The 26,779-nt window shown below is 42.2% G+C and overlaps 1 protein-coding gene across 7 annotated transcripts in view; it reads right to left on the minus strand.

Annotated features, from left to right (window-relative positions):
- The window catches only part of Ttc17 (tetratricopeptide repeat domain 17), a 105,747-nt gene that overhangs the window by 24,215 nt on the left and 54,753 nt on the right, over nt 1-26,779 (minus strand). For 2 of the 7 annotated variants that reach the window (XM_040745907.1, XM_040745908.1), the window contains exons 17-22: nt 20,350-20,520; nt 9,933-10,192; nt 7,267-7,420; nt 3,960-4,080; nt 1,918-2,077; nt 1,120-1,203 (exon numbers count right to left, since the gene is read on the minus strand). In XM_040745907.1, coding sequence (XP_040601841.1) covers nt 1,120-1,203; nt 1,918-2,077; nt 3,960-4,080; nt 7,267-7,420; nt 9,933-10,192; nt 20,350-20,520 — 950 coding nt within the window. Of the gene's footprint in view, nt 1-1,119; nt 1,204-1,917; nt 2,078-3,959; nt 4,081-5,127; nt 5,647-7,266; nt 7,421-9,932; nt 10,193-20,349; nt 20,521-26,779 lie in introns of those variants that run through there. The other 5 variants (XM_005064886.4, XM_040745909.1, XM_040745911.1 and 2 more) reach the window with 3 other exon arrangements.

A 26,779-nucleotide genomic window follows, 5' to 3' on the forward strand; every position in this document is an offset into this window, starting at 1 on the left:
TTCCTGTCATGTTTTCTTCCATTCTTTTTTATTATCTTTCATTCCCCCCCCCCTTTCCTTCCCGTGCCTCCCTTTTCTTCCAATCTACATTCCCTCCTATTACTATCTCTCTGTTTGCTAGCATTCAGGGTGAGAATCCTGTTTTCATATCATTGCTAACCCCTCCCTGAGTTTTTAGTTTTGCTCTGTGATCTTGATTCATAAAGTCAGTTGTTTCATGATACTTTTTAAGTTCATGCCAGGAACTCTAGACTAAATTGTGCTTTTGGCCCTGCAGGGTATCACTGCTGAGTGCTCTCTGATGAGTCCTGTTGCTCCTGTGTAGTGGTCCTGAGTCTGGGTAACTACTGTAGTGCTATCTGCATCACCCAAGGTTTTCCTTTCAGGTAGAGGACTTCTGAGGACATATTTGGGAATGCCTATCCCAGCCTGTCTTCTGCATCCCCCTCCCACACGCCCTCTATGCTGACCTCAAGCACTTTTGGCGATCTTTACTTCTTACTGTTTGCTTGGGTCTGTAGATCGCATCTGTGCCCCACTTTTATTACAAATGGACAGTTGCCATGTGTGATACCCAAAGGAAGGCAGTTGTTACTGCATCTGTCATACTGACACTGAAGTGAGTTGCCTTTCTTAACCACAACTATACATAATTTCTTTAATACCAGACAGATCCTTAGCTACAAAGTAATCTAATTAAGAATTCAACTCCTCTTCTTGAAGTAGAAAAGTCATCTTGGGATTTTGGGTACCTCCTCCAGGCTGTAGGAAGTGCAGTATTGTAAATGTGCTTCAGGATTGGGGTAGAAAAGCTATTTCATAAGGTATTTCCTGTCAGCACCACACTCTGTCTCACTTCCTGTTCTAGGTCCCAGAGTTCCCAGCAGCACTCTCAACACACAGGCAGAAGAAAGGAGACAACGCTGACCTGGCATGCCTCATCCCAGAAGGCAAAGAGGTGTGGACGAGAGTGACAAATGGTGATGGAGATATTGTGGGTGGGGGCACTTCTCCCCGGGCCTCTGGTCATGTCAGTCATAGGCAGAAGAGGTGATAGTCATGTAGGAACCAACAGTCTACTAAGAAGTCAAAGGGGACTAGTCACCTTGGGGGACTTACTTTTTCCAAAACCTTGGCGATTCGGGTGCCAATTTGTTCAAGTGACTGTTGAGGATACTGGTCCTTGCCAAGATTCTGCAATACCTGTTACAGAAGGAGATGGTAGATGAGAGGGCTGAAAATAAGACTGCATTTGGATGCTGGAGCATAACATCAAAATGCTTTTCTGGGACACTGCTGTGCATCTACTGGGGAGCCAGTCTGGGGAAGACACTATTACGGTGACCCTGACAGCCCATGGTCCTCTCCCACTTAATAAAAATTACAGACACATAAAACACAGTTATCACAGCAACACCCGAAAATAAGGGCAACAAAACTACTTGCAGTTCTGTCATCTACACAGGCACTGTTAATACCCTTACATATATTTTTCAGATATTTGCTGTGTGTGTGTTTATACCATAGTCTATATTTTCATATAATATGTTCCAAAATCTTCTTCATGCCAACAAATATATTTGTATTAGTTAGGGTTTCTATTGCTGTGATAGGTATATTCTGGTTCAGCCCTCCTGCCTTTCTTAAGAATGTCAACAGGAAAATAGCTGCCCCAAATGCTTCTGTCCTCAGCCTCTCTGTGGAAGGCAGAGGCTAGCTCACTGAGGGGTGTGTTAGTTACAGTCATAAGAAGCACAAGTTCTGTCCTAAGACCTGAAAGGAATTGGGCTCAGCTGAAAAGCTGCCTAAGTCACCACCATCCCACCCTGCAAAAGCAAGAGTCCTGCTTCCTGCTGTTAGTTACATCAAAACTGTGAGGTTTACACGACAACAGTCCAAACAAGGCTGAGTACTCACCTCTGTTAGCTGGCTCTCACCCGTGTAGTGCAGGCTGGCTCTGTTGGACACTCCCTGTAAGTGGTCCAGGGTATGCATGCTTGTGGGGAGATTGCCATTGCACAGCGGTTCCATTGCTGGCTGCTGTATGGGTGTGGCAAAGTCTATGTGTTCTGTGATGCTGAAAAATGGAGATGACCACATCGGACATGAAAAATCCAAATAGGTAGAGAGAGCTCTAACAAACAGCAGATCTAACTTCCACATGGTGCTCCCTCACCAAGGAGGGTCTGAAATAAGTAGGTTTTCTCCTTTTAGGGAACAGATAGCAGTAAGACACTCAACAATTCCTACAGCCTACTTTTCCTTTACACACAGAACCATACTTGTGCTCAAAGAAAAAGCCATCTAAAAGTTAGACAGTACATTTATACAGACCCAGCTGGACACTCATTGTAATGGGTATCAAATAAAAGTACTTTACTTCATGATCTCAAGGGTTTTTTTTTTTAAAATTATGTATGTGTCTCTGTGTGGGTATGTGCATGTGTGTGCAGGTGACCAGAGGACACAGATATCCCTGGTGCTGGAGTTATAGGTGGTTATGAACCATTCATATGGGGCTGGTTATGAACTCTGGCCTTCTGGAAAAGAACTTTGTGAACATATAAACAATCATATGCACTACAAATGGTAATTCGGCACTACCAAATTTTACTTTGAAACTTAAATTTAAAAACTTTAACTTACATTTGGGAAACATTCATTGCTCCACTGATCATTTATTTCAAACCTACTGCATATCAGATTCCAAGGCTATAATAATTAAGCAAACATATACAGTTTCAGCTATTATGCTACTCATATCTTGGAAGGGGTAAGTTATAAAACATGAAATAATACAAATGTGCTTATGAGGGTATTTATTTCCTCTGCACCATGAGGAGGGTGATTATGGCAGCTTTCCTGAGACAGCAGAGCTCAAAGGCCTTGGTGTGAAGGCTATGACTGAGAGGGGCACGGGCAGAGCAAGAATGCTTGACTTACACCCAGAGAACTCTCATAGCAGGGACCGACAGAGACAAGAATGAGCAAGGGAAGACGTCTTGTTAGAAGGCTATGCATGCATCTGTGTGGCAGCAGAGGCACTCTGGAGCAGCAATGTGGATACAGAAAAGCAATTTTGAAAAGTTCTCAGGGAGTAAAAGTCGTAAGAATTGGTAACAGACAATGTTTGAGGGATAAGGAAAAGAATTATAAGGACGATATCCAGGTTAGAATATGAATGGAGGAGCTGGACATGGCTCAGTGGTTATGAGCACACACCAGCTGCAGCTCCCAGTGCCCATGGCAGGTGGTTCACAACCTCCTGCAGCAACAGCTCCATGGGACTCTATGCCCTTGTCTGAACTCCATGGGCACTACATTCACACATGCACAGATCCACACACATAACATCGTTAAGAAATACAAATGAATCTCTAAAAAAATGTGAAATGGAGAAAACAAAATCAATTTTTAAAAAAAAAGTTAGATCCTGGCTAAGAAAATTGTGTGTTTTCTTGAGATGGTGGGTATAAATAAGTCTGGGGCTTTGAAGAGTGGTCTGGTCTAGAGATACAAATTTGGGAGGGATCACTGCTCTCAGTGGTGAAGGAAGTTCTGGAACAAGGTTAGCAAATCTAGAGGAACAGCAACACTTCCAGGACAGAAAGTAACCAAAGTCAGCATCTTCACAGGTGCTGGTAAATCTAGATTTGCCCTACCTCCCTAAAAATGCATAATGTTTATGCAATGGCCTCTGTATTTCTAAAGAGAAGGATTTGTCTTCAAACTTCTGACAGCTTGCCAGGTGCAGATGAAGGTACCTAGAATGGGGTTCATTTATCAGTCTGTATGGACTGAGTCCATCTAGGCCATGGGTAGCAATAGTCATGCTGTTGACCACAGTGTCAGGAAGATGACTTCCACCCACCCATGACACCATGGCTAGAGTCAGTTGAGGCCTTTGTGGTTCATGGGTAAGGAAATTCCATGAGGAAGGTCACGTCAAAGATACTCACTCAATGTTTTTGGAAGAAACTGCCAGCCAGGTGCTCACAATGGCAGTTAGCTCCACCCAGCGGAGTTTGAGGCATTCATCTGGACTGGGCCACCCCAGACTCTGGTAGTCACGTTTTTTTCCTGGAAGGAAAGTATGTCATGAATGGACACAGTACAAAGGAATGGAAGCCAAGCTTCTGTTTCCCCTATTGATGACATAACATAAACTGGTGGTGCCTAGTTTTCTTCTTGTGCACCATCAACAAACAGATCTAATTAAAATCTTATCATTCGTGGCAATGGGAATAAAAATCCCCCTGAATAAGGCTTTCTTCTCAAAGATGAAATAAAAATCAAATCCCTTGTTGTATTTGAAGTTCATCAACATGAAGCAGGGATTAAGATACTCTTAGACATTAACATTTTTACCATGTTTAACCTTTACCCTTTTGGGTTTGATTTTATGGGGATAATTCTGACATAATGGGAACAGATATCTTTGGGCTTGAGAATGCTTTGTTGTAGGGACACTTAGGGCACTGGAGGGCATTTTAGCAGCACCTAAATCTATCAACCCATTAGATTTCAGTAGCACAGCTTCCCCAAGGAGTGTCACCACATTGCCAAATGTTCCATAGGTACAAAATCATCCCTGTCAGAATCACAAACAAAAGTATCAGGATGGGATCTATGACAATGTAAGGTCACCATTTATTCCAAGGGTGTTTACTGTGTGATCAGAAGCTGAACTCAGTATTTGCAACTCCTAATCTCACTAGGCTTTCGTCTTCACAACTCACAGGCGGAAACAGCCATAGTTCTCTGGCTGGAGGAGAAGAGTCAGACCGACACAGGTTATTTGACCCTAACACACATGTGCCCAATTCTGGTGCTAGGAAAGGCACCACCCTTTCAGTCTGAGGCCTTCACTTCAGATCAAGTCCCAGAGAAAGAGCAAACCCAAGTCTTATGTGATGGGTTTCTGATGGGGGTGGGCAGGATGGAGAACCTTAGCTCTACTTACACTGTAGGTATTTACCAGCAAGAGAAAAACATTTGAGGTACAGGCAGGGATTTAGATTCAGATTTTAATAAAGCAAAAAAGAACAGTTTGGAAGAATTTCAAATGAACTTTAAATAAAGCATACATTTCATAATAAAGCTCACTTTCCTTTTATAGTTAAGAAATTCACTTGAAAAAATATTTATTGAGCACCTATTATAAGGGTCTGGGAACTGTGTAACACACTGGGATACACACAGAAAGAAAGAGGCAGCCTGCTCTGCAGCTCACAGGCTAGTGGGAAAGGCAAACATAAGCAAACTGTTACACTGTGACAGCATAGTGCTGGAGGTAGCAAGGGAGAAATGGCACTTGACTTTCAAGTTTAGGGGTGAGCAATATTAGCACCGCAGAGGTGGTGTAAGGACATTCCAGGCAGAGGGAATAGCATGGACAAAGGCGTGGGTAAAATAAGAGCATGGCTGCTTCATAGGTGGTGCTGAAGGGTGGAGAGAGGCTGGTTTATAAAGGGTCTTGAATGCCACACTAGGAAGTCTGCACTTTATCCTGTAGGCAGTGGGAAACTTCGAGCCCACATCTCTCCATCTTGTTCACAAGGATATCATAAGAGGTTGTTAAATGCCTTGCTGAAATCCAGTTACATTATGTCTATGGCACTTCCCTGGTCTTCCAGTTTAGAAGCCCTAGCCAAAAAAGGAAATGAAATTAGTTCAATGTTATTATTAGTACTTAGTGTAGCTACTACGGCTCTCAATGATCTGCATTTCTCCCCACAGGTTTACAAACATTTGCTCAATAATTTGCTTTAGGACTTGGACATGATTTATCAGAAGTTTATTAGCTGGAAGTGGACAGAATACATACTTATTTAAACTGGGCTACTAACCCTCTGTAGTATTTTCGCACCTTCTCCATTCTGAGCATTCTTTTTTAAGGAGAGTAAGTAGCTTCATGATCTCATTTGCAAGTACCTTCAATGCCCCACTTGTGCCTATTAAGCTGAGACCATTTGGAACTGCTAAAGTGGGACCATGGTGTAGCTCAGAAGTAGAGAACTATCCTAACATGAACAAAGTCATCATCTCAAACCCCTGAGTGCCAAAAGAAAGTAAGCAATCAAACACACACTCGTCTAGATGCTCTCAGATAATCTGTCAGGTTAGCTTTAAAATTCTCTTTGTAAGAAGCTTTTGGTTTCTTTCAAGTAATACAGGGCCATTAGAAAATATTTATAAAATGGAAAGGCCACAAAGAAGAAAATACAAATCATCTACAGATTTCTTTGAACCCACAGAGGGCATCCATAGTGCTGTGGTCACCTGCTTCTACATGTGTTTACACATGCTTGCTTGCTAGGCCAGCTGTGACTGATCTAGGAGGCCATCAACTCCATGGGATGGACTGCTTCAGACAATTCCTGCCATGATGACATGTATGTCATGTGTCAGAGATATTGGAATGTGAGAAAAATATAGTTGATAAAACGCAGTGTGTTTGACTCTCAGGATGGAAACATCCTTACACCATTCATAGACTGTCCTCACTCACTTGCTGTGTTGTGTTTCTTTGTTGTACAACATATACCACAGACACGCTGTGGCTTAACCAGGATAGTACAGTATTTAGGCTGCTTATTGGCTAGCCTGTGTAATCAGCATCTCTGTGCATGTCTTTGGTTTCTCCAAGGCAACTTTCCCAGAGTGAATTAATTACTGATATGTTCTAAATTCCTCTGACTCATCTTGTCAAACTAACCTTAGGTTTGCTCTGTTAATTTTCACTGTGTACTACACATTTAGAGATAATCTGGTGAGCAAAAATCTTAATTGTTTACGTTTGCTCTGCCATGGCTGCTACTGACTGGACATTATGTTACCCTGGTAGTGCTGTGTGTAGATCTTATTAGGGCGCACCCCGAGTTTGGATAATACATTCTATTCTGTATATTCTACTGTTGCCCTAGTCAGTGTTTTTGTTTAGTTAAATAAGATGGATTTTAATGAATTGAGTTTTTGGTCTAAGATAGTAAAAATATTCCTTTAAAAAGTGATATCACATTTTTAAAAGAGGAATTATCTCCCTACCATTTAGCTGCTGGGATGAAAAAGTCACCTGGGTATATGATGGTGGCCTTTAGCACACACAAATAATGGTCAAATATAGGAGCCTGAAAAAATTTCTTATACTAATGACCGACATGGTCTTTCACCTTCTCATCTGAACTGCTCTAAGTTACAAAACACATCCCTTACGGGAGAGACAGTGATCTGAAAGAAGAAATGAGCTGAGACAGTCTCCCTTACCTTGGGGTCCAGGAGATGCCACCTTTGGGCCAGTGATCTCTAGGTTTGCTTGGTAGCGCTTTCCGTTTTCTGCTTGATTTGACTCTACTTTTTTACCAGGAGGGTTTTTATGATCCCCTTTGGGTTTCTTTACACGTTTGACCTGGAATGTGATCTGGGAATCAAAAACATGTTAGAAACAAATGAGACAAACGAGTGACTGACTCTCCCTCACTGTAGATTTCAGTAGTTTTAAGTATAAGCTACTCCACTAGAACTTGATGATCAAGACCCTGTTTCTGAGGACACCACACACTTTGGTCAGAGGACATGGAAAAATCAAGTTGATACTGACTGGAAAGCTTCCTCCTCACTAGCTGTCTTTCATAGCACCAGAAGGTGCTAAACAGGCTATTAGAGGAAAAAAAGGCTTTGACAGTTTTATTCAGCTGTGAATAATAACCTGCATGGCAGGATATGTTCTGGTATGCAGTATTATCATGGTTACTATGGGGATAACCAATTGCTATCTGATTGATCCAAGATCTGCCCCACAGGACAGAAAGAATATATCCAGTGCTGTAAATCTGACCAAGAACCCATGGCTTCAGGGGCTAAGGTGGGATCAATCCATAACTACTGTTCTGCTAAATGGACACAATAGCAAAATGGCTCTGAAATTTGTATCTCTATACTCAACTAATTAGTGCAGTTCTCAGATGCATTGGGGAAGTCTGTGTAGTGAATGGTGGTTAACTCAGAAACTCAAAACTGGTCAAAACACCAAGAGTGTCCATCCACAGTGGGACAGCTATATCACACCCTCTCCTCACAAGGCTCAGGACAACCGAGGAGGAGAAGGAAGAAAGACTAAGAGCCAGAAGTCAGGGAGGGCTGGAGCAAAACAAGGTCTTCTGGAAATGGCAGGTTCACTATACTCATAAACTCAGAGAAGCTGTAATTACCTTCATAAAGATTAATCCAGTCAACTTTCCAGTTTGGATGAGGGGAAAGGCTCATAAGCCCCCATTCCTAGCTGAAAAACTGATAGCTGGTGACTTCTGGGGGAGGAAGAGTCAGTTTTCATTAAGGGTTTGGTACCATGTGGGTTGAACACACTTCAGTGGATGGTCCCACACTCGTTACTGTATGTGTACCCAAACTCAACTGGGTGGGTTATAAAGAAAAAATAAAGGGTGAGAGTAGTGGGTCTTAGAGGAGTCAGCAGGAGCAAATACAATATATATATATGGAATACACATATACATATGGCATTCTCAAAGAATATTATATTAAAAAGAATAACCTGGATAGATACACTATACCCTGATTTGATTGCTGCACAATCATATTATGTATACATGTGGAAACATCCATTGGAGATACAAATATATGTTTAGATATATTTACCCCATAAATATGTATAATTATTATGGATCAATTAAAAACCCGTGTGTGTGAGATGTGAGCATATGTGTGTGCTCATTTGTGTTTATGTGGGGGGCAGTCCAGGTATTGTATGGCATGGCTCGTGTGTAGAAAGCAGAGGACCACCTTCCAGCTTTGGTCCTTGCCTTGCAACCTTGTCTTGGGGCAAGGTATCTTCATTGTTGTGTAACCCAGGCTAGCTGTCCTGAGAGCTTCTGGGGATGCTCCTGTCTCTGCTTCCTTTCCCCTGTGGAATGCTGAGACAAGACATCTGTGCTACTGTGGCTGGGTAGTACTTGAGATGAGGGGAAGGACTCATGAGTGCACTCACTATTCTATATACTAAGATAGTCTCCTGGTTTCCAATTAAAAAAATGTATAGTTTGAAAAGCAGAAATATCTTCCAAAATCAAATCCTTAAGCTTATTATATTACTACTGTTGTTATTAGTAGTAGTAGTCTGAACAATCTTGCTATGTTGCCCAGGCTAGTTTTGAATTCTTGGGCTCCTGTCATTCTCCTGCTTCAGCTTACTGAGTGCTGAATTACAGGTGTATACTGCATCTGGCTAAGTTTGATTTTAAAGATTTAAATGAAAAATTGATAGGGAAATGTGCAAAATAACCTAGTCTTGATGAGCACATAGAGATTCTAAAAAGAAGCATCTCATCTGTCCCAAGTCTGTGGCTTTGAGGGTGCTTTATAACCATCCCAGTTCTTTTCACCTCCCAGAAGTCAGTAATGCTTATATAAATGAAATGCTTCCTGGAAAATTCCAGGGTGAACAGTGTCCTGGAATGTGGAGTATGGTAGAGCCACACATCCAGAAACCTTCACAGTTGTATATTAGTAGTCCCCAAAGAGTTGGATACACTTCATGAAGACTGAAGTGGTGAACCAGAACTTGTGTATAAGTATGTGTTTGTGTGGATGCATGTGTGTATGTTCTGTGTTCAAGTGTGTGTTTGTGTACACACACTGGTATGCATGAGTGTGGCGGTCAGAGGACAACTAGAAGTATACATCTTCAGGAGCTGTCTATCTCCGTTTTTGAGATGGGGTCTTTCCTTGGCTTGGGGTTCCTGATAAGGCTAGCCAGCAAACCACACAGATTCTCCTGCCTTTGCCTCCCCAATGCTGGCCTTACAAGCACATGCCACTACGCTTGGCTTTGTAATGTGGGCTTTGGGGATTGAACTCTGGTTCTTGTGCTTGCCTGACGGGGCCTTCTCCTCAGCTCTGAGCTGGCAAATCCTTACCCACTCCGTTGCTTCATCGTCTTCACTTCTGCAGTCTCCATAACAAGAGCTCTTGGCTACTCCATCCTGGGGACCTTTCTTCAGTACCCGTATTCCCTGCAGGTCCAGACGCCGCCCCTTCATTTCTAGTGTTCCCCCAAAGCCTTCCAGAGGCCAGGACTGCTGAAACTCATCCACCAAAGCCAGTATCTCTTCTGACATCTTTGTTTCATCTGATTTCTCCACCTCATCAGAACCATTGCTCTCCTCAACCACCGTGCCTGCAATTCAAGGGGTGGTGTTGTCAACAGTTTCATAGCATTTATTCAAGTACTGAGTGACTCAAACCTTGTTTTTAGGGCCATGTTGGCTCTGCTTAGAGGCACAGCTATAGTGCCCTCACTCCCGCCGCCCTTTTTTTTTTAATTAAAAAAATTTTTTTTAATTTTTCAAGACAGGATTTTTCTCTGTGTAGCTTTGTAGACTAGGCTGGCCTTGAACTCACAGAGATGCGCCTGCCTCTGCCTCCTGAGTGCTGGGATTAAAGGAATGCACCACCACCACTGCCCGGCCTACAGTGCTGCTTTTATAGAATACTGGTCAGCATCTTAAAACTTCATAAAAGAGCACTATCTCTGCCATTTAGCCTCTGTCAAAAATCTGCCAGAAAGTAATGGCAGGAACCATAGGCAGGAAGCCAGGGATGGAGTCACTAGTGTGAGGATAGCTGTGCCACACATTACTGTTTTGAAAGATCACTTGTTGCATATACAAAACATAGATGGCAAGGGTGTTGTTTATTCTGTTATTTATCAAATATGTAGGTCCTCTAAATTTTATTCAGTAACCATGAAACAGTTATGTGTCCAGTCCACATTGCTTGCTTAATTGTCTGAACAATGAATTAGGAGAAAATTATACTAATTCTACATGAAGGCTTCCATTTTCAGTAATGGTTATTATAAAAATAGCCACATGCTAGTTTAATTTATTTAAAAACAGTTATTTATGTTGCTCAAGTATTTAAGGACTCCCACAGTGGTTCTGAGTGGAATGGGCTAGCAAAAATTTTCTTTCAAGAATCTGGTATGTTTGTTTTATTTCCCATGAAGCTTACAACCTTTAAGTTTCACCCCATGCTTAATCTATGAGGATGCTCAGAAATGATTATTCTGGGTCTCTTAACATAATATTTTCCTTCGATAAATTGCTTACTATTTAATTTTTTATATTTATTTTGAATTAATTTCTGGGTGTTATATTTTGTGCTTCATAAATATCATGTCTCATCCCTTCCAGAAGTGGATAGGTTACAAAAACTAAGAACAAAATGCTTTATTTTATAACATGTCCCCACTGGTTAACTTGAGAACAGTGGCTTGACAGTCTACGTCAGTTCATTATTCCTTTAGTTGGCAATTCCATCTGTTTCAGAGATTAAGAGCATCCTGTTAAGGCCAGTGTCAGGACTCTCACATACATATGACCAGATCTTTAGCCACAGATGTATGGTAGGAGTCTTGGGGGGGGGGAGGGGACTGGGGCGAGCAATATGACTGATGATCACAGCTGAAAACAACTTTGCACAAGGCCAGTGGCTGGCACTTATGCCCTGTGTCTCAGTTTCTGTTATGAAACATGGGAGAGCCTGAGGTCAAGCTGTGATTCTTCCATGAGAAATCTGGAAGGTTCTATTCATGACCACGTGCCTACAAATCCTACTGCTATCACTTCAAGGAAGTTCCTCTTAGGTTTCCTAAGCCAACTGCTGCCTTATACAGCTTTGTATGATTATGGCCAGTACTCTAAGGAAAGGATCTAGGTTTGCTAAAGTCCCTTCTTCAGGATACTAAAATAAAAGTGGTTGGTAGTTGTGTAGATCATGTGACCAGGGCTATAACTAAAGGCCAACAAGGATCTAATTTTAGGTCTCTATCTTGCTATGACATTCCTAATGTTTGGCCCTGGGCCCAGCACACAGCAGACCCCAAAAGCTGTGGAAGAGAGTAATGAGAGCTCCGAGCAATGATCTACGGTGTTCTTGAGAATCTGCTGTCCTGTCCTGCAGGCAACTGAAGACGCTAAACTCTTTGGTTTATCTTGTCAGGTGGTCACATAACCGAAGTCGGGAGCTCACTTATTGAATGGCAAGCAACATAAAATCAGGCTTCATATTAGCCAGGAAAGCAATTGGACAGAGTGGCCACTGGAAACCCCAACGCAATTACATGGAAGAGCTGCCTGACATCTGTCTAAATTGTCAGAGTTGTTTCAACTTCTCCTGCTCTGATTTTCAGGTTCCTTTTCTTTCTCCTCCTATGGCTACCAAAGGATCCCTTCACCCCATTCTGAGACAGGAAAGAGTCTGATAAATTTCATCCAGCAAAACATGGGCTTACAAAACGTGGCTTTGAAGCCGGCCGTTGGTGGTGCACGCCTTTAATCCCAGCACTCAGGAGGCAGAGGCAGGTGGATCTCTGTGAGTTCGACGCCAGCCTGGTCTACAGAGTGAGTTCCAAGACAGCATCCAAAAAAATACAGAGAAACCCTGTCTTGAAAAACCAAAACCAAACAAACAAACATCAAAAAACGTGGCTTTGGGCAAAGGCAGACTGCTGACTACTTTCTCAATGTATAGCCAGAAGTCAGATAAGGAGGCTCTGCTGGTTGGTTTTTGCAAACTTAACACAAGCTAGAGTCTTCCGGGAGCCCAGGTTAAGAAAATGCCTCTATTAGATTAGCCTGTAGGCAAGTGTGTGGGATATTGGTTAATAATTGATGTGGGACAGCTAACTCTCTGTGGGTATCCACCCCTAAGAAGGCAGGCTGAGCAAGCCATGGAGAGCAAGCCAGTAAGGAGTACTTCTCCATGGCCTCTGCGTCAGGTCTTGTCACTAGGTTCCTGCCCTGACTTCCTGTCATGATGGACTGTGAGCTGCAATGTGAAATGTGAAATAAGCTTGGCTTTTGGTCACAGTGCTTATCACAGCAATGAAAACCCCAACAAGTACACAGGCTATGGCTAAGAACTCTTAACTTTCTTTCAGTCCTGGCTATTATGTGAAAGCCTCCGTGCTGTTTACCTGTACAATGTCTAAGTTTTCAAAGTTATTTGTCTAAGTTTTCAAAGTTGTTGCTTCCCACTACTTTGGTCATGTGGATACGGACACACTTAGTATTATTATACATATGCTTAACTTCAGCTTACCAAAGAGAGAGAGAGAGAGAGAGAGAGAGAGAGAGAGAGAGAGAGAGAGAGAGAGAGAGAGAGAGAGAGAGAGAGAGAGAGCGAGCGCATTTCATAATGGAAGCCAGTAGTCAAGTGAAGAAATACTTCTGCTGCTAGCATCCAGTGAGCCACTGCAAAGGGTGTTTGGGCCAGGGTGACAGCAGTTCTTAGAGAACAACACTAAACACATACACTGTTTATATTTCCTCTTCAGATGGGGGCTCGCAAATAGGTTGCATGTTGTGGATGAAGGAAACTAGTGTTTATTTATTTAGCTTTTCCTAGGCATGCGTCTATCTCTGTCATAAACTACTTTGATGGGAACAAAAAGCACATGAAGATTTTGACTCTGACAAATTAAATATAATCAATCAATAATAAGCTTGGAAAGCTATACATGCTTGAGACAATTAAAAATTTTTATAAGACAAAATTATCTGAATGCAATCACACAATGCTTCCCAGAGAAAGGTGGAATTGCTGCAGGGTTTAGACAGAGAAGCAGCCTGGGGGAAACCTTCTAAAAAGCATATGCGTACTGACTCAGGTACTTGGACTGAAGCAGATATGTACCCAGGAATAAGGAAGACATGTGTGAAGGTGCTACTAATTGCAAGTTAACTAGAACAAAGCATGTGAATAGGCAATCAGCAAGACAATTCAGAGGGAAGCTGGGGACAGTAAGACTCTCTGGTGGAGTCTGGAAGAGGGGTTCTACAAAAGGAACCTCTTGTTCCTTCAGCAGAATAATAATGGGATTTGTGAAAGCTATGAGGATGGTGATAGCCCTGGTCCAGGAGTAGTGAGTCAGCTGGTGAAGGCGTGGGTGGCAAGGGACAGTAAAGGACAGAACATGGGACCAGAAAGGCATTTCATGGAACAAAGGACACTGACTTTGGGACTGCTAAGAACTTTGGAAGAAAAATAGGGTAAGTTTAAAGATGATTTCAAGATTTTAAAGTCTTATGTGAAATAGTTGGCTTCTCTATGAGGTGGATGTCAGTTCCCAATCTGAGTATAAAAACAGAATACTGTTTACAGAAGTGGAGTTGGGAGAGGGAGAGAAGATAGAGTTAGGATTTAATGCATTCATGAGATAACTCATTCAAACATTTGTTGCTGGTCACAGCAGTGTGATGAGGGCTGGGATATCATCATGCAGACACTGTCCCAAATGTCCGACACAGCTGGAAATACAGTCTTCTGTGTGGTGGCAGGTCTGGATTGCAGAGGAATCTCAGATTTTAAATAACGCTGGAAGCAAGCAGCAGGAGTAGACTCTAGGCTTGCAGCCCATGGGGCAGATGGTGTGATATAAACTGCAACAGAGACTGATACCCACGCCTCCAGCTTTCCTTCGTCTTCTTTACCAGGCACTATTTTCACATAGGAAATGGAGGATAAATATTGTGACGTGGAAGAGAACATGAGTACCCACAGGGAGGGTCACGTGGGTTCACACCAAGTTTCAGCCATGTTAGGTGCTCTGTCAAGAACCACAGAGAGTAGAGGTGCTGAGAACCAAGATTATCATATGTGCCCCAATTTAAATGAAAACAGCTCAGTGTGATTTCTCAATGTTTCAAAACACATGCGCATTAAATTCAGGCTTAAGTCTAGGGACCTTAGATTAGGAGATTCCAAAGGAGACTATGCTAACAGAGAGAGAAATGGTGAAGTCGTCCAAGCATGGTAGATGAGGGACAGAGGAACTGAGGGTGTTGCGATGGTGAGAACGGCAGCTTAAGAACAATCAGCTAAACAAATACTCTGCTAGGAAGACTTTGAGAAGTCTCAGTGAGACTATTCTACGGGTGGTGATGAGACCAGGTGCCACAACATCAGAGGAGATGTTGAAGGAGGTGAGTACACCGAACTGATGTGGAGGAGTGGAGTGGGCAGGAATAACCCCCTTCAAGCTATGAGAGCATGACAGCAACAGAGCAAGGCCACTGACCTCCTCAGGAGAGGTGGAGGTCAGATGTCCAAGGGAGCCACAGAAGCCAGTGGGTGACTTGCTAGGGGCTCTACTGACAGGGAATGGAACACCAAAATGGGAATGAAAATACGTGAGGGAGGTAAGAAACTGCATTTCCAATTTCAGATGAGGGGCCTCGAGTGTATTTTAAGGAGCAAAAGACAGAAAGATGTGCACTAGACTCACAAAAAGTACATGGACAGTAAACAGCCTAAAGGCAATGTTTTAAATGGAAGTCCGACACTTCAGGTCTGACTTAAATGTCTCCTCTATGGTGTGGTAAGAGAAGTACTAGCCAATGGAGCACCAAAACTGAACTGGTCTGTTTGAAGACAGGGTCTGTCATGTCATCCAGTCTGGCCTTGAACTTGCTATACATTTGGAGCTGGCCTCAAACTTATGACTCTTTCTGCCTCAGCTTTTCAAGTACTGGGACTATAGGGAACACCATGTATATTTACTTTTAATAATGATACCATATACAGGACACAGAGTAACTTGGTTTTAAATTACGATGCAAGCAGCATAGAGCCCTGAGCAGTAATGTCTGGTGTTCCAGTGTCCTTAAATGTCAGTGATCTGATTATAAGTCAAGTTGCAAAGCTGAAGATCTGCTGAGGACTTAATGACATAAGCACTGGTACCAAACAAACTTCAGGGTGATAACCAGAGAGCAAGGCCTAGATTAAAGCACTCACTCCAAGGTAGGCAGGGAGGCATATGGTAAGTTCTGGGCAGAAAAAAACAAAAACAAAGCACACAACAGTGGTGCCCTCTCTTCTTTTGTGTGAGTCAGTACAGCAGGAGCAACAACTTGGACGACAATCCAGGAAATGGGAATCTCCCCAGGTTACTCTGGTACCAATATTAGGGCTTCTTCAACTAACAGGTGCCTCCATGTGCTAAGGACTTTGGCTTAGGGAGGTGGCCTGCTCAAGCTTTCACACCTAGTGGTGGTGGAAGTAGGTCATGATACTCGTGTCTCTGACCACAACCCCCATGTCTTCCTTCTCTAGTGATGGCTTGCCAATGAGGATCTGTGGACCAGGGAAACAAGCACTAAACGGTGATCTGAAAATGTCAATCAGCGGCATCATCTTCACTCTTAGCAAAATGAAAATTTTAAAGAAGGATACATGCTCTTTCATCTAGAGAAATGCTAGTGTATAAGGTGGCCAGATGTACATTTTTAACCAAGACTGACCTTTATTCTGAGATCATCTTTGTACTTCTCCTAGTAAACTATTTTCATCATTAAAATTACCTTACTAACTAAGAATGATGTTCTCACCCATCAAACCTCTATTTCTAAAGTCCACTAATAAAGAGAACCCGTGCATCAGGAGGCTAAATATGAATTTTAGATATGCCACCTACTGACAATCTGAGGGCACTACCTAACTTTTCTGAGCCTTAACTGGCTCATCTATAGGATGAGCTTAATAATATCTATTTCACAAATTAGTACATGATGCATAATGCTGTATAAGTTATAAAATATCACACAAAGACAGGAATTACCATCACAGTTAATAGTCACTGGAGAGGATTAAGTATTTGTGTTTTTTTCTCCCAAAACCAGACTTCTCGAAATGTCTTTAATGTCTACGTTTGGCTGTGTCTTTGAGAACACACTACTATGTGTTTGTGGTAATAAGCATGACTTACTATAACCGATCATCACAGCAGAGGAAGCCTACTGATTTGAACATGTGAACTGAAAACTGTCCTCCTGTGGGCATGTTATTGGTACCTTGATGACACAAAACAGAACTGTAGGAGATTGACACATGATCCAGAAAAGGGAGTGCCTAAAGGTGTTCACTCCTCTCACACTGAGCAGAATTATCAGAGACAAAAGGAATTTGCCTGAGTAAGTCTGCATGATGCTGAAGAGGCCCAAGAAATTCCCTGTCCCAGTCAGGGTAACTATGGCTCATCCTAAGTATGGGGGCTGAATAGAAACACATGGGGAACATGGAATTGAAGATACAGAAATGCTAGGTGACCGTTGTCTCAGTCAATGATGCGTTATACAAAAGCGAGATGGGGCAAAATTGTGGTCCAATTTTACTCTGAATTGTCCTAGAGAAAAATAATGACTAATGTGGTAGTCATAAATATCCCAGATACTACAGAATTGTAAATGGAGTAGGGACCATTTCTATAAATGGGTAAAATACCCTCAGCATGACTCAGTGTCATTTGTGATGAATCTCAGTCCAAGCAACCTCAGGATGTTCATGGAACTGTGTGGGTGTACTGGTGCCAAAAAAGACACAAGATTGCCAGGCATCAGTGAAGACTCATCCAGAATGAAAATGAGCAAACTGGCTGTCTAGTTTAAGGAAAATCTTGTGAGTTGACAAGTAAGATTTTGTTTCCTTAAAGTCTAATACTTTCTAATAGAACTGACTATTTCTCTAAATCTATAAGGGGGAAGGTCACAGTGAGGAGAAAAGATACAATCATTCACACCATTCATTGGTGGTCTCCCTGAGAAGCTTCTAAATATTTCATAGTAGGAGAAAAGATATTGTATTAGTATTCACCTTAAGCATTTTACTTATTTATTTGTATATGTGTACACACATGTGTACATGCATGCATTTGGAGGTGGAAGGATAACTTCTCTCATTGCACCATGTGGGTTTGGAGAATTAAACTCCGATCATCCAGATGTCAGTAGCCATCCTACCAACCCTACCTGGTAAATATTTGAATTCAATCCACACAAGACAAACATCATATTCAATTAACAAATGTAAGATTTCATAGGACATGGTATGTAAAAAGTTCAAACCCTGGGTATCGAAGAGAGGGCTCAGTGGTTAAGAGTACTCATATAGACAATCTTAGTCCAGTTCCCAGCACCCATGCCAGGTGGATCACAACCACCTGTTAGTTACTCCAGCTCCAGAGGACATGACATCCTCTTCTGGCTTCTGTGGACACCTGCATTTATGTGCACATACCCACATACAAATAATTAAAAAATAATATAAATATATTTATTTTTTCTTACTCCCACATACATTTATTTTTACTACCCAACTGTATGCTGGGTATTGTGGGGCACACCTTTAGTTCTAGTACTTGGCTAGCAGACAGGTGAAAGTCTATGAGTTCAAGCCCAGCATGATCTACATAGAGAGTTCCAGGACAGTTAAGGCTGCACAGTGAGGGACCAGCTCAGGAAAAACAAACAAACAGGCAAACAAACAAACAAGAATTATGGGGCTGGAGGGTTAGATGAGCTGTTAAAGAGTACTTGATGCTTTTGCAGAAGTGCTAACACTGACATGGCCCACAATCTTCTATAACTGTAGATTAAAAAGATTCAAAGTCCAGGAGCATCAGGTAAGCACGTGATACTCATAAACACATGCAGGCAAAACACTTCACACAGGAAACAATAGTAAAAATAAATCTTAACTGCTAGGGAGATGGCTTAGCAGTTAAGAACACTGGCTGCTCTTCTAGAGAACAAGCCTCTGTAACCCCAGGGGGTTCTGATGCCCTCTTCTGGCTTCTACAGGAACTGCATGCATGTGGTGCAACAAAAATACACGCAGGCAAAACACCTATTTGCATAAAAATAAGCCTAAAACAACAACAAAAAATTAGTGAAAGATCAAAATTTGATGGAAGCCAAGGCACACAAACAAATTTCAATATACAAAATGTGTTTTGTAAGATGTAAGAAAAAAAGATAGAAGATGGAGTCTCTTAAATGTTTGAAAACTCTTGTGAATCCTTCATAGAGGAGGCAACACTGGAAATGCATAAGATCTATCTCCCTGCCTCCCTCCCTTTTTGAGACAGTCTCACATATACCAGGCTGGCCTTGAACTCCCTATGTAGCTGATATGTGAACCTCCATTCCCAGTTTATGTAGTACTGGGAAACAAACCCAGGAATTAGTACGTGTCAGGCAAGCTTTGCATTTGAGGTATACACCCAGCCCAGCAAAGCATTTGCAGAGGTCACTGTAGGTCTGTGTGAAAGATATAGAGGCTCAAAAGAACCTGGCCTGAGAGAGGAAGGGATACTGTACTTCCTGCTAAATGGTGTAGTTACAAAGGGAATTAAGGTCAAATTGCCTCACAGTCCACATTAATTTAGATTCTTCTGAATCATAATAGAGACTTCCTAAAAAATTTAGGTTTAGGAAACTTACCTAATTAGAACTGCATTTCAGAAACAACTCTTTGGACACTCCAGAAATCCATAACAATGGCTGCTTCTGATTTTAAAATTCTGTATCAATTACAAGCATTACCTTGTTCTCTTTCTGTTTGTCTCCTCTACACACACACACACACACCCTATATAATTCTAATTCTATATGTACGTATATGTATGCACACACAGAGAGATAGCACATATACAAAGTAAAGGGCTACAGTTAGGAAAGCAGATTAATAGCAAAGGCAGAAGTGGAGGCAGACTGAGTCAGCTAGTAGCAGAGAGAGTAGATGAAGAAATGTGAGCTTCAACAGGTCCTAGAGACTGAGGAAATAAAGGGGACTTGGGTGAGTTGAGCTGCAGTCACAAGATGGGACACGGGAACTAACATTTCAGGAAGTAGACCAAAGGTAAAGTCAAGTTCAGCAGCAGACATATTAGATTTAAAGCCCCTGTACATCAAGATAAAGAGCCTACACAATTCAGTAGGTCAAGCACAGCGTGGGAGTCACTGGTGTACTCACAGGAATGGGTACCACCCAAGGCAAGGCAATGCGCAGGCAGGCAGGCAGGCAGGCAGGCAGGCAGGCAGGCAGGCAGGCAGGCAGGCAGGCAGGCAGGCAGGCAGGAAGGACAAGGTCAGGACACAGGTATCCTCCCGATGGGAAGGTCAAGGTGAGGGAAGTGGAAGGGCATCTGAGGACAGGCCAGGGTCAAGAGCAACAGGGCATTCCAGAACACAAAGACCTTCCTGCCAGCAGACATTCACTCCACAGGCTGACAGCATTGAGAAGAGAGACGGCACATGCATGAATCAAGTCTGCTCCAGCAAAAGAGGGACGTAAATGGAAGGGTGTGAAGACCCCGCTTCCCTGATACAGTGTCTTCTGCCTCATCATTTGATGGTTCCCCCTTCTGACTCTATGAGTGGCTGTTACAAGAAGGAAACACGCTCTTGAAAAGAGAGAAGAGAGAAGAGTGGAAGCCTGGTGTTTGGGAGTTGATTTTCCCACAGAAGCACAGCTCAGGTCAAATCGACTTACTTTCAAGCCTAAGGGCATCTGAGTCCCTCCCTGAGTTCTCAACAGAAAGCACAGGGTCCTCCTCTGTTCCTTGTTCAGAGGGCTCTTCTCCAGCAGCATCCAGTGACTGTGGGTGGTCAAAATATTTCTGTTTGTCATGGCTGTTGTCCAGGGCTTTCTCATGACAATGACCTCAATGACAAGAGACACAGACACATACATTAGAAAAGATCTCTCGCATTGCCTCATAATGCAAGGTCCCGAAGCATCAAGAGCAAAAGGTGACAATGCAAAAATCAGTCCATAAGAGTATGCGTGTGACTCATGATTTTGCACTGAAATTCATGTTTTGACTCCTATGCCAATGTAAGATTCGAGTATTTTGGTGAAAAGGTGAAAGGCAACAAAGATCAAGCCCCAAGATCCTGTTTTCATCCATCACTGTAAAATACCCCCTTGAGGCTAAAAATGCCATAAGAAGAGAGAAATGTAGAGTCTGGATATGTCAGAGAATAATGGATTATAGAGAAATATACTACTGTTTCATGTAGCTCAAAAGACACACCAAAAGGTGAGGGGCTCACTAAAAAGTTATATGCATTAAAAACCAAGGAAGGAGAGTGATAGCAGCAATCCCACATTAAGACTTCAGTGAGAAAAGGTCACCTGGTTTTCTTTAGACAGCACATTCCAGCTGCCTAGGTAAAGATGTTCCAAAATCAAATGTTAAGTCTTGAACGAGATCCTGGCACTGCTGGCTGCCTTCTTGAATCACACAGTGGGACAGATCTCACTCCAGTTGTGCCGTGCGACAAAGGATTTGATCCTATCAGGGATATCTATTGACACAACAGCTCCCAGTATTGAGTCCCACCTGATGTCGGTTTTCTGGGCCAGAGAATACTAGATCATTGTGTCTGCTGTGGCAATAACCAGCCTATGACATCTCTCCTTGGCCACTGTTTGTTCCAGATGGTCTGGCTCACCGGATGGGCATCTTTCCCCCTCCTTTCTGTTCTATGTACACTGCCACTGAAGATGGAGTCACTGGAAGGCCACAGGTTTCTTACTAAGAATATGTAAGTCACTTCATTACCAGGACATTGAAGTGTGACTAGAGACTGAGGGAGCCACTTTCCACAGAAATGCTTCTCACATACAGCAAAGATACTGCCAAAGCTGAGGATTCAGTTTCAAGAGTTCTTGCTTTCAAGAAACTCACAAGCAGCACGAGAAGATAGCAAATACAAGACAAACAATGCTGAGGCAGCATGGTGTGCCAAGTAAGTCCTTCCAAGAAAACACTTTGAGGAGCCATAACTTCAATTCTCAAGCATCCACTAAGCCTACAGAAGGGGAACTGCAGGGAAAGGTGCCAATATTTATGGAGTACTGTGTGTTTTTTTAATCCTTTCACTTAACCCTTATAAAAACTGTTAAGTATCTTTGTTTTAGACACAAGGAGACTGATTCTTAGGGAAAACAATAATACTCTGGAATTTGAGTCAGACCTACCACCCTTTACTCACGAGTCCTTCTAACAGAGAGGATAGAAGGCAGCATCACAGGCAAAGAAGAACAGGGTGTCTGAACCACAGGAGCAGGAATCCTCCCTATGTCTGGGAGGCAACGGGGAATACAATCCGACTGACACAGTGAGCAACGGGAGCTGCAGTCTCTCCCGACATTCCACCATGGGCGGACAGAGGGTACCGATTTGCACCCACCTGTGTTTTCACCATCTGGTGTGAATAATTAAGTACAGAGAACTAAGCATAACAACAATGAAATAAAACAGAACATAGACAACACTCCACACCCAACTGACTTTAATGTACTACGAAGAACTCCACACTTCCCAGGGACAGTTCTTGATTGGGATATAAATAAGCAAGGCTATTAAAAGCAGAGATGAAATATTGATGATATGGACTGATTAAGTCATTTTTCACCTTGATGCAGGTTGTGTAAACTGTAATATTATCAAAGCAAAGGTCGATTCAGCTTTCTGATGCTATCTGTCACATTGCCTTGCCTCTCTTCCCTTTTCCTACAGCAAAAATATTTCATCATTTAAAGGGTCTGCAATAAAAAATGTCTCAGATGCACCTGTAAGGTATGATCTTCAAAAGACCTCGGAACTAAAACTGCTCTTCCTGAATAGTCCCTGACCTGGGCCCTCTTGGGAAGCAACATCTGAGAAGCTGAAGCATGTCTTGTCCTCCAAATCACAAACCCAGGCCAGTAGCTCTCAGAGGGAGATAGAGGAGGGGAAGGAAGAACCGGAAGTTCTTAGTATGAGGCACTTCTTAGCAGTAAGAAGCATCAGAACAGCCCAGTGAAGACCAAATGCTTTAAATATTAAGACTGTTGGTGCTGGAGAGATTGCTCAGTGGTTAAGAACACATACTTATCTTGCATAGGACCTGAGAGTTCATTTCCCAGCTCCTGTATTGAGTGGCTTCACAACTACCTATAACTCCAGCTCCAGGGGACCTAAGGCCTCTGACTTCCTCAGGTACCAGTACTACACAGACACAGCATATACATAATTAAAAATATAAATCTTAAAAAATTAAGAATTATTAATGCTAGCTTTCTTATACCAGTAGTTAAAAAACAGACTGGTTTTGAGTTAATTGTGATTTGTCTAAGTAGCTACATTTCCAGGCATCCTGATGTGGTATGGGGGAGCATAGGAAATAGTTTAGAAAGAGCTAAAGTCTGTGTTCACTAGATCACTGTACACTTCTGCTTTAACTCAGAGGAGAACTGACAGGCCTTGAAAAACATTACTTAATTTCCTGGTAGGTTATATTCTTGTTAAAGATAAGAAAGTATTGGCCCCAGTAACATAAAACAATACCCTAAATAAATATGTATGCTGAAGCAGGAGGATTTGAGGCCAGCATGAGATACATAGGGAGACTCTGCTGAGAAAGATGGACAGACACACACAGACACAGACACACACACACACAGACACACACACAATAACAATAGTGTTTTCTATATAGCATTTACTTTGAACTGATGTAAAAAGGAAGATACTCTATGGCTTAGACTAACCTTGGGACAAAATTCTTAATAAGAACCTCATAATTTAAATGAAATGCTATAGCTAACAAGGTCCCAGGTAAAAGACAACTGCAAAGTGTTTTCATCTAATTCAATTCTAACTCTTCTTTTTTAGAAGTAAGAGAATGTGGGCTGGAGAGATGGCTCAGCCGTTAAAGGCTAGGCTCACAACCAAAAATATAGAAGTAAGAGAATGTAAAACAATCGAGCTAAGCAGGAAACTTAGCTTCTGGAACTGCTGTGGGAGCTTCAGCAATTCAACACGTCTTCTCTGTGTGCAATATCTAGTAATACTAGAGTTATTAATATTGACCTTCCTTATAAAGGTGTCATGGAAAAAAGAACTAGTTAATACTCTTTGTCAAAGTGTAAGTCATTTGAGAGAAAAACAGATTTGTGGACAGATTTTTCAGAATAAATTAAGTTCTTGGGAGCCCTTGTCATTTCTAAAGTTAGGCAAAGCTCTTTTCTCCTCATTAATTCTGTTCACCAAGTCCCTAGAAGACTACCTTCCACTTCCTAACAAGAGTTATCACTTACATGCTAAGATAAATCTTAGGCAGTGTGGCATTCCACACATACAACCCTAGCATCAGGAAGGCCTCATGAAGCATGAATGAGGCCAGCCACAGTTATGGAGCAAGACTCTGGAACTCTTGGCCAAGTAACTCTAGCTAGTGTCACTGAGAAGAAGGTTTGGTTCTTTTTGCATGATCATGGTCAGGAGCACAGCCTGGAACCAGATTTCCTGAGTGCAAATTCCGTCTTTAGGACTGTCAGTATTATAAAACAAGGGATTACTTTTAATATCCTTGTGCATCAGATCCCTCAACTGTAAATTGAGTTTTAAAATAGTATGGCTTCACTCATTTGTTATGCATTAAATATAAAGAGTGAGACCATTGAGAGCATGGGATAAGCTGCTGTTGTTATTAGAGTTGTCCCCACAAAAAGTCACAAAGGAACAAGAAGTTCTCCTGTGTGACTGTTCTTTAAAACAAGGTCTTTTAGTTTTGGCCACTGAAGATTCTACTAGTATGACCCACTGGAAGTTACTAAGGAATGGGCCAAACTTCAGAAAGTACGTGTATGTTCACAAGTGTGTGCATATCTGTATATATGTGTGCATGCATGTATGTGCATTATGTGTGTGTACCTGTGGTGTGTGTGCATCTGTGTGCATGCATGAGCACACATGTATGCCTATGTTCAGGGGATGTTGGAACCAGAGATCTTACCAATTTTTGAGGAGAAATAGCAACCAATTCAGCTCCAACTGCTCAGCATTTCTGAGCCCCCAAGGAATCTGTTAGAAGTTAGCCTCATGCCTGATGGTGTTGGTGCACAGTTCTAATTCCAGCACTTGGGAGGCAGAAGCAGGCAGATATCAGTGAGTTCAAGGCCAGCCTGGTCTACAAAATGAGTTCTAGGCAGCCAGGAGACTGTTATACAGAAAAACTGTCTCAAAAAAACAAAAAAAAGTTAGCCTCACAGTAGCCCTGTGGTCTCCGAAGGACACTGTAAGAGCATCATTTTGCAGCACAAACCCTAACTGTGAACACCAATGTGAAGGAAGCACAGTCTACACTTAGCTCCGTACATACTCTCTCTCTCTCTTTTTTTCAGTTTTATGAGACAGGGTTTCTCTGTATTGTTTTGGAGGCTGTCGGTCCAGCCCGGCCTCGAACTCACAGAGATCCGCCTGCCTCTGTCTCCTGAGTGCTGGGATTAAAGGTGTGCGCCACCACCGCCCGGCCAGTGCATAGTCTCAAAGTTACTGATAAGTGTTAGAGCTTCATCCAAATCTTGCTGTTGTCCCTTCCCAAACAAGAATATTGCTTTCAAGTATACAGTGAATTCTCAAGACATAATAATTAAACTGATTGGTAGTGGAAGCTAGAATTTGAAGGGAAAGTTGATCATAGAAAAGTGTGCTTTGTGAAAGGTGGAATATTCCAAAGGTTTGCCTTCAGCCCTGTTTTAACTGTTTAGGTTACACTCTACAGTAGTCTCTTTTCTTCTGGCTGTGAGATAAGTTATCTTATAGGAAGCATTCTGTGATGCTCAGTTAAGCCACTTGAGGGGCAAGTGCAGGGTCACTATCATTTAACACAGGTGAATTACTCTCAATAGTTTGGGTATTTCTCCCTTACCTTTCTACTCAAAATTATGTAGTTATAAAACCAAGTTTTGTTTTATAAGCAGGTAACACAGAAACACCCCGTGAATGTTTTTTAAAAAGTTATATCCTTGTTTCACATTTATTCTTTTTGTACATCACTTTCTGAATAAAAACACAACTTTCAGTTCTTCCCCATTTGTATATGAGAGGTTTTAAAAACACGATCAGAAAACTTTTACCATGGCAGCCTTCAGGTTTTAGTATTAGCGTTACTGGGCAAGCTGCTAGAAGAAGGAAGAATCCTTACTGGCAACAGATGCCCTTGTGTCAGGGGTGGTGACAGGTGACAGTCCTATGCATACCATCTCTTTTTAAACATCAGATGAACACTCCATGCCAGGAAATCAAATTCTACCTCAGTCAAAGCCTTAGTGCACACATTTGTACAAATCAACAATCTATTTTTGTCAGGTTTCTTTATTTGAACCGAAGAGATAAGCTACTGCCCTCCTGTGCAGACTCCTGGGGAAACAACAGTTAATGAAACCATTGCTAAAGAAAGAACTCAGAAAACCTTGATTTGGGATAGCATGGAGTGGTTGCTAAGGACGAGCTGAGAGACTGATGAAGATGCTTCACCTCCTTTGCCCTATGCTGTCTTCTATTTGGGGAAAACAAAAGAAATGATTCTATCAGCAGGAATGCTTCCTTAGGTTTCTTATTCAGCAATTACAGCCCAATGAAATTCTTTGCAGGAACTCTGAAGTAATGGCTATATGCTGACTGACCTGAAAAGTGCATCGCCAAAGAGAAAGAAGCTATCGTTAACACTTGAAGTCAGCAATCACTGGCATACACTGGGATTCCCCCCTGGTGAGGTGAATAAGTCAGAAGACAGGTAGGGAAGAAAGAAAGTGAAAAGCAGCAAAGCACATGACCCTGTGTGTGTGTGTGTGTGTGTGTGTGTGTGTGTGTGTGTGTGTGTGTGTGTGTGTGTGTGGGCGGGCGCACGCGCGCATGTGTGTGTCCTTCATATTACACATTCTGGAGTTCAATTCTATCCCAAGGGAAGTAAGGAGCATTTATCTGTTTGATGCTGAACTCATCTCTACTGTCATAGAGCAGAAACAAATAACTGGCTAGAACTCTCAACAGATACTTCTGATGGTGCATACACATGTTAAAAAAAAGTATACTACACACAATGTATGCCAGAATTTGGTTCATTTGTAAACTCTGTAAAAAGCAGAC

Source organism: Mesocricetus auratus, unplaced genomic scaffold, assembly GCF_017639785.1.
Source record: "Mesocricetus auratus isolate SY011 unplaced genomic scaffold, BCM_Maur_2.0 Super-Scaffold_100004, whole genome shotgun sequence".
In the NCBI taxonomy this organism is placed as follows: Eukaryota; Metazoa; Chordata; class Mammalia; order Rodentia; family Cricetidae; genus Mesocricetus; species Mesocricetus auratus.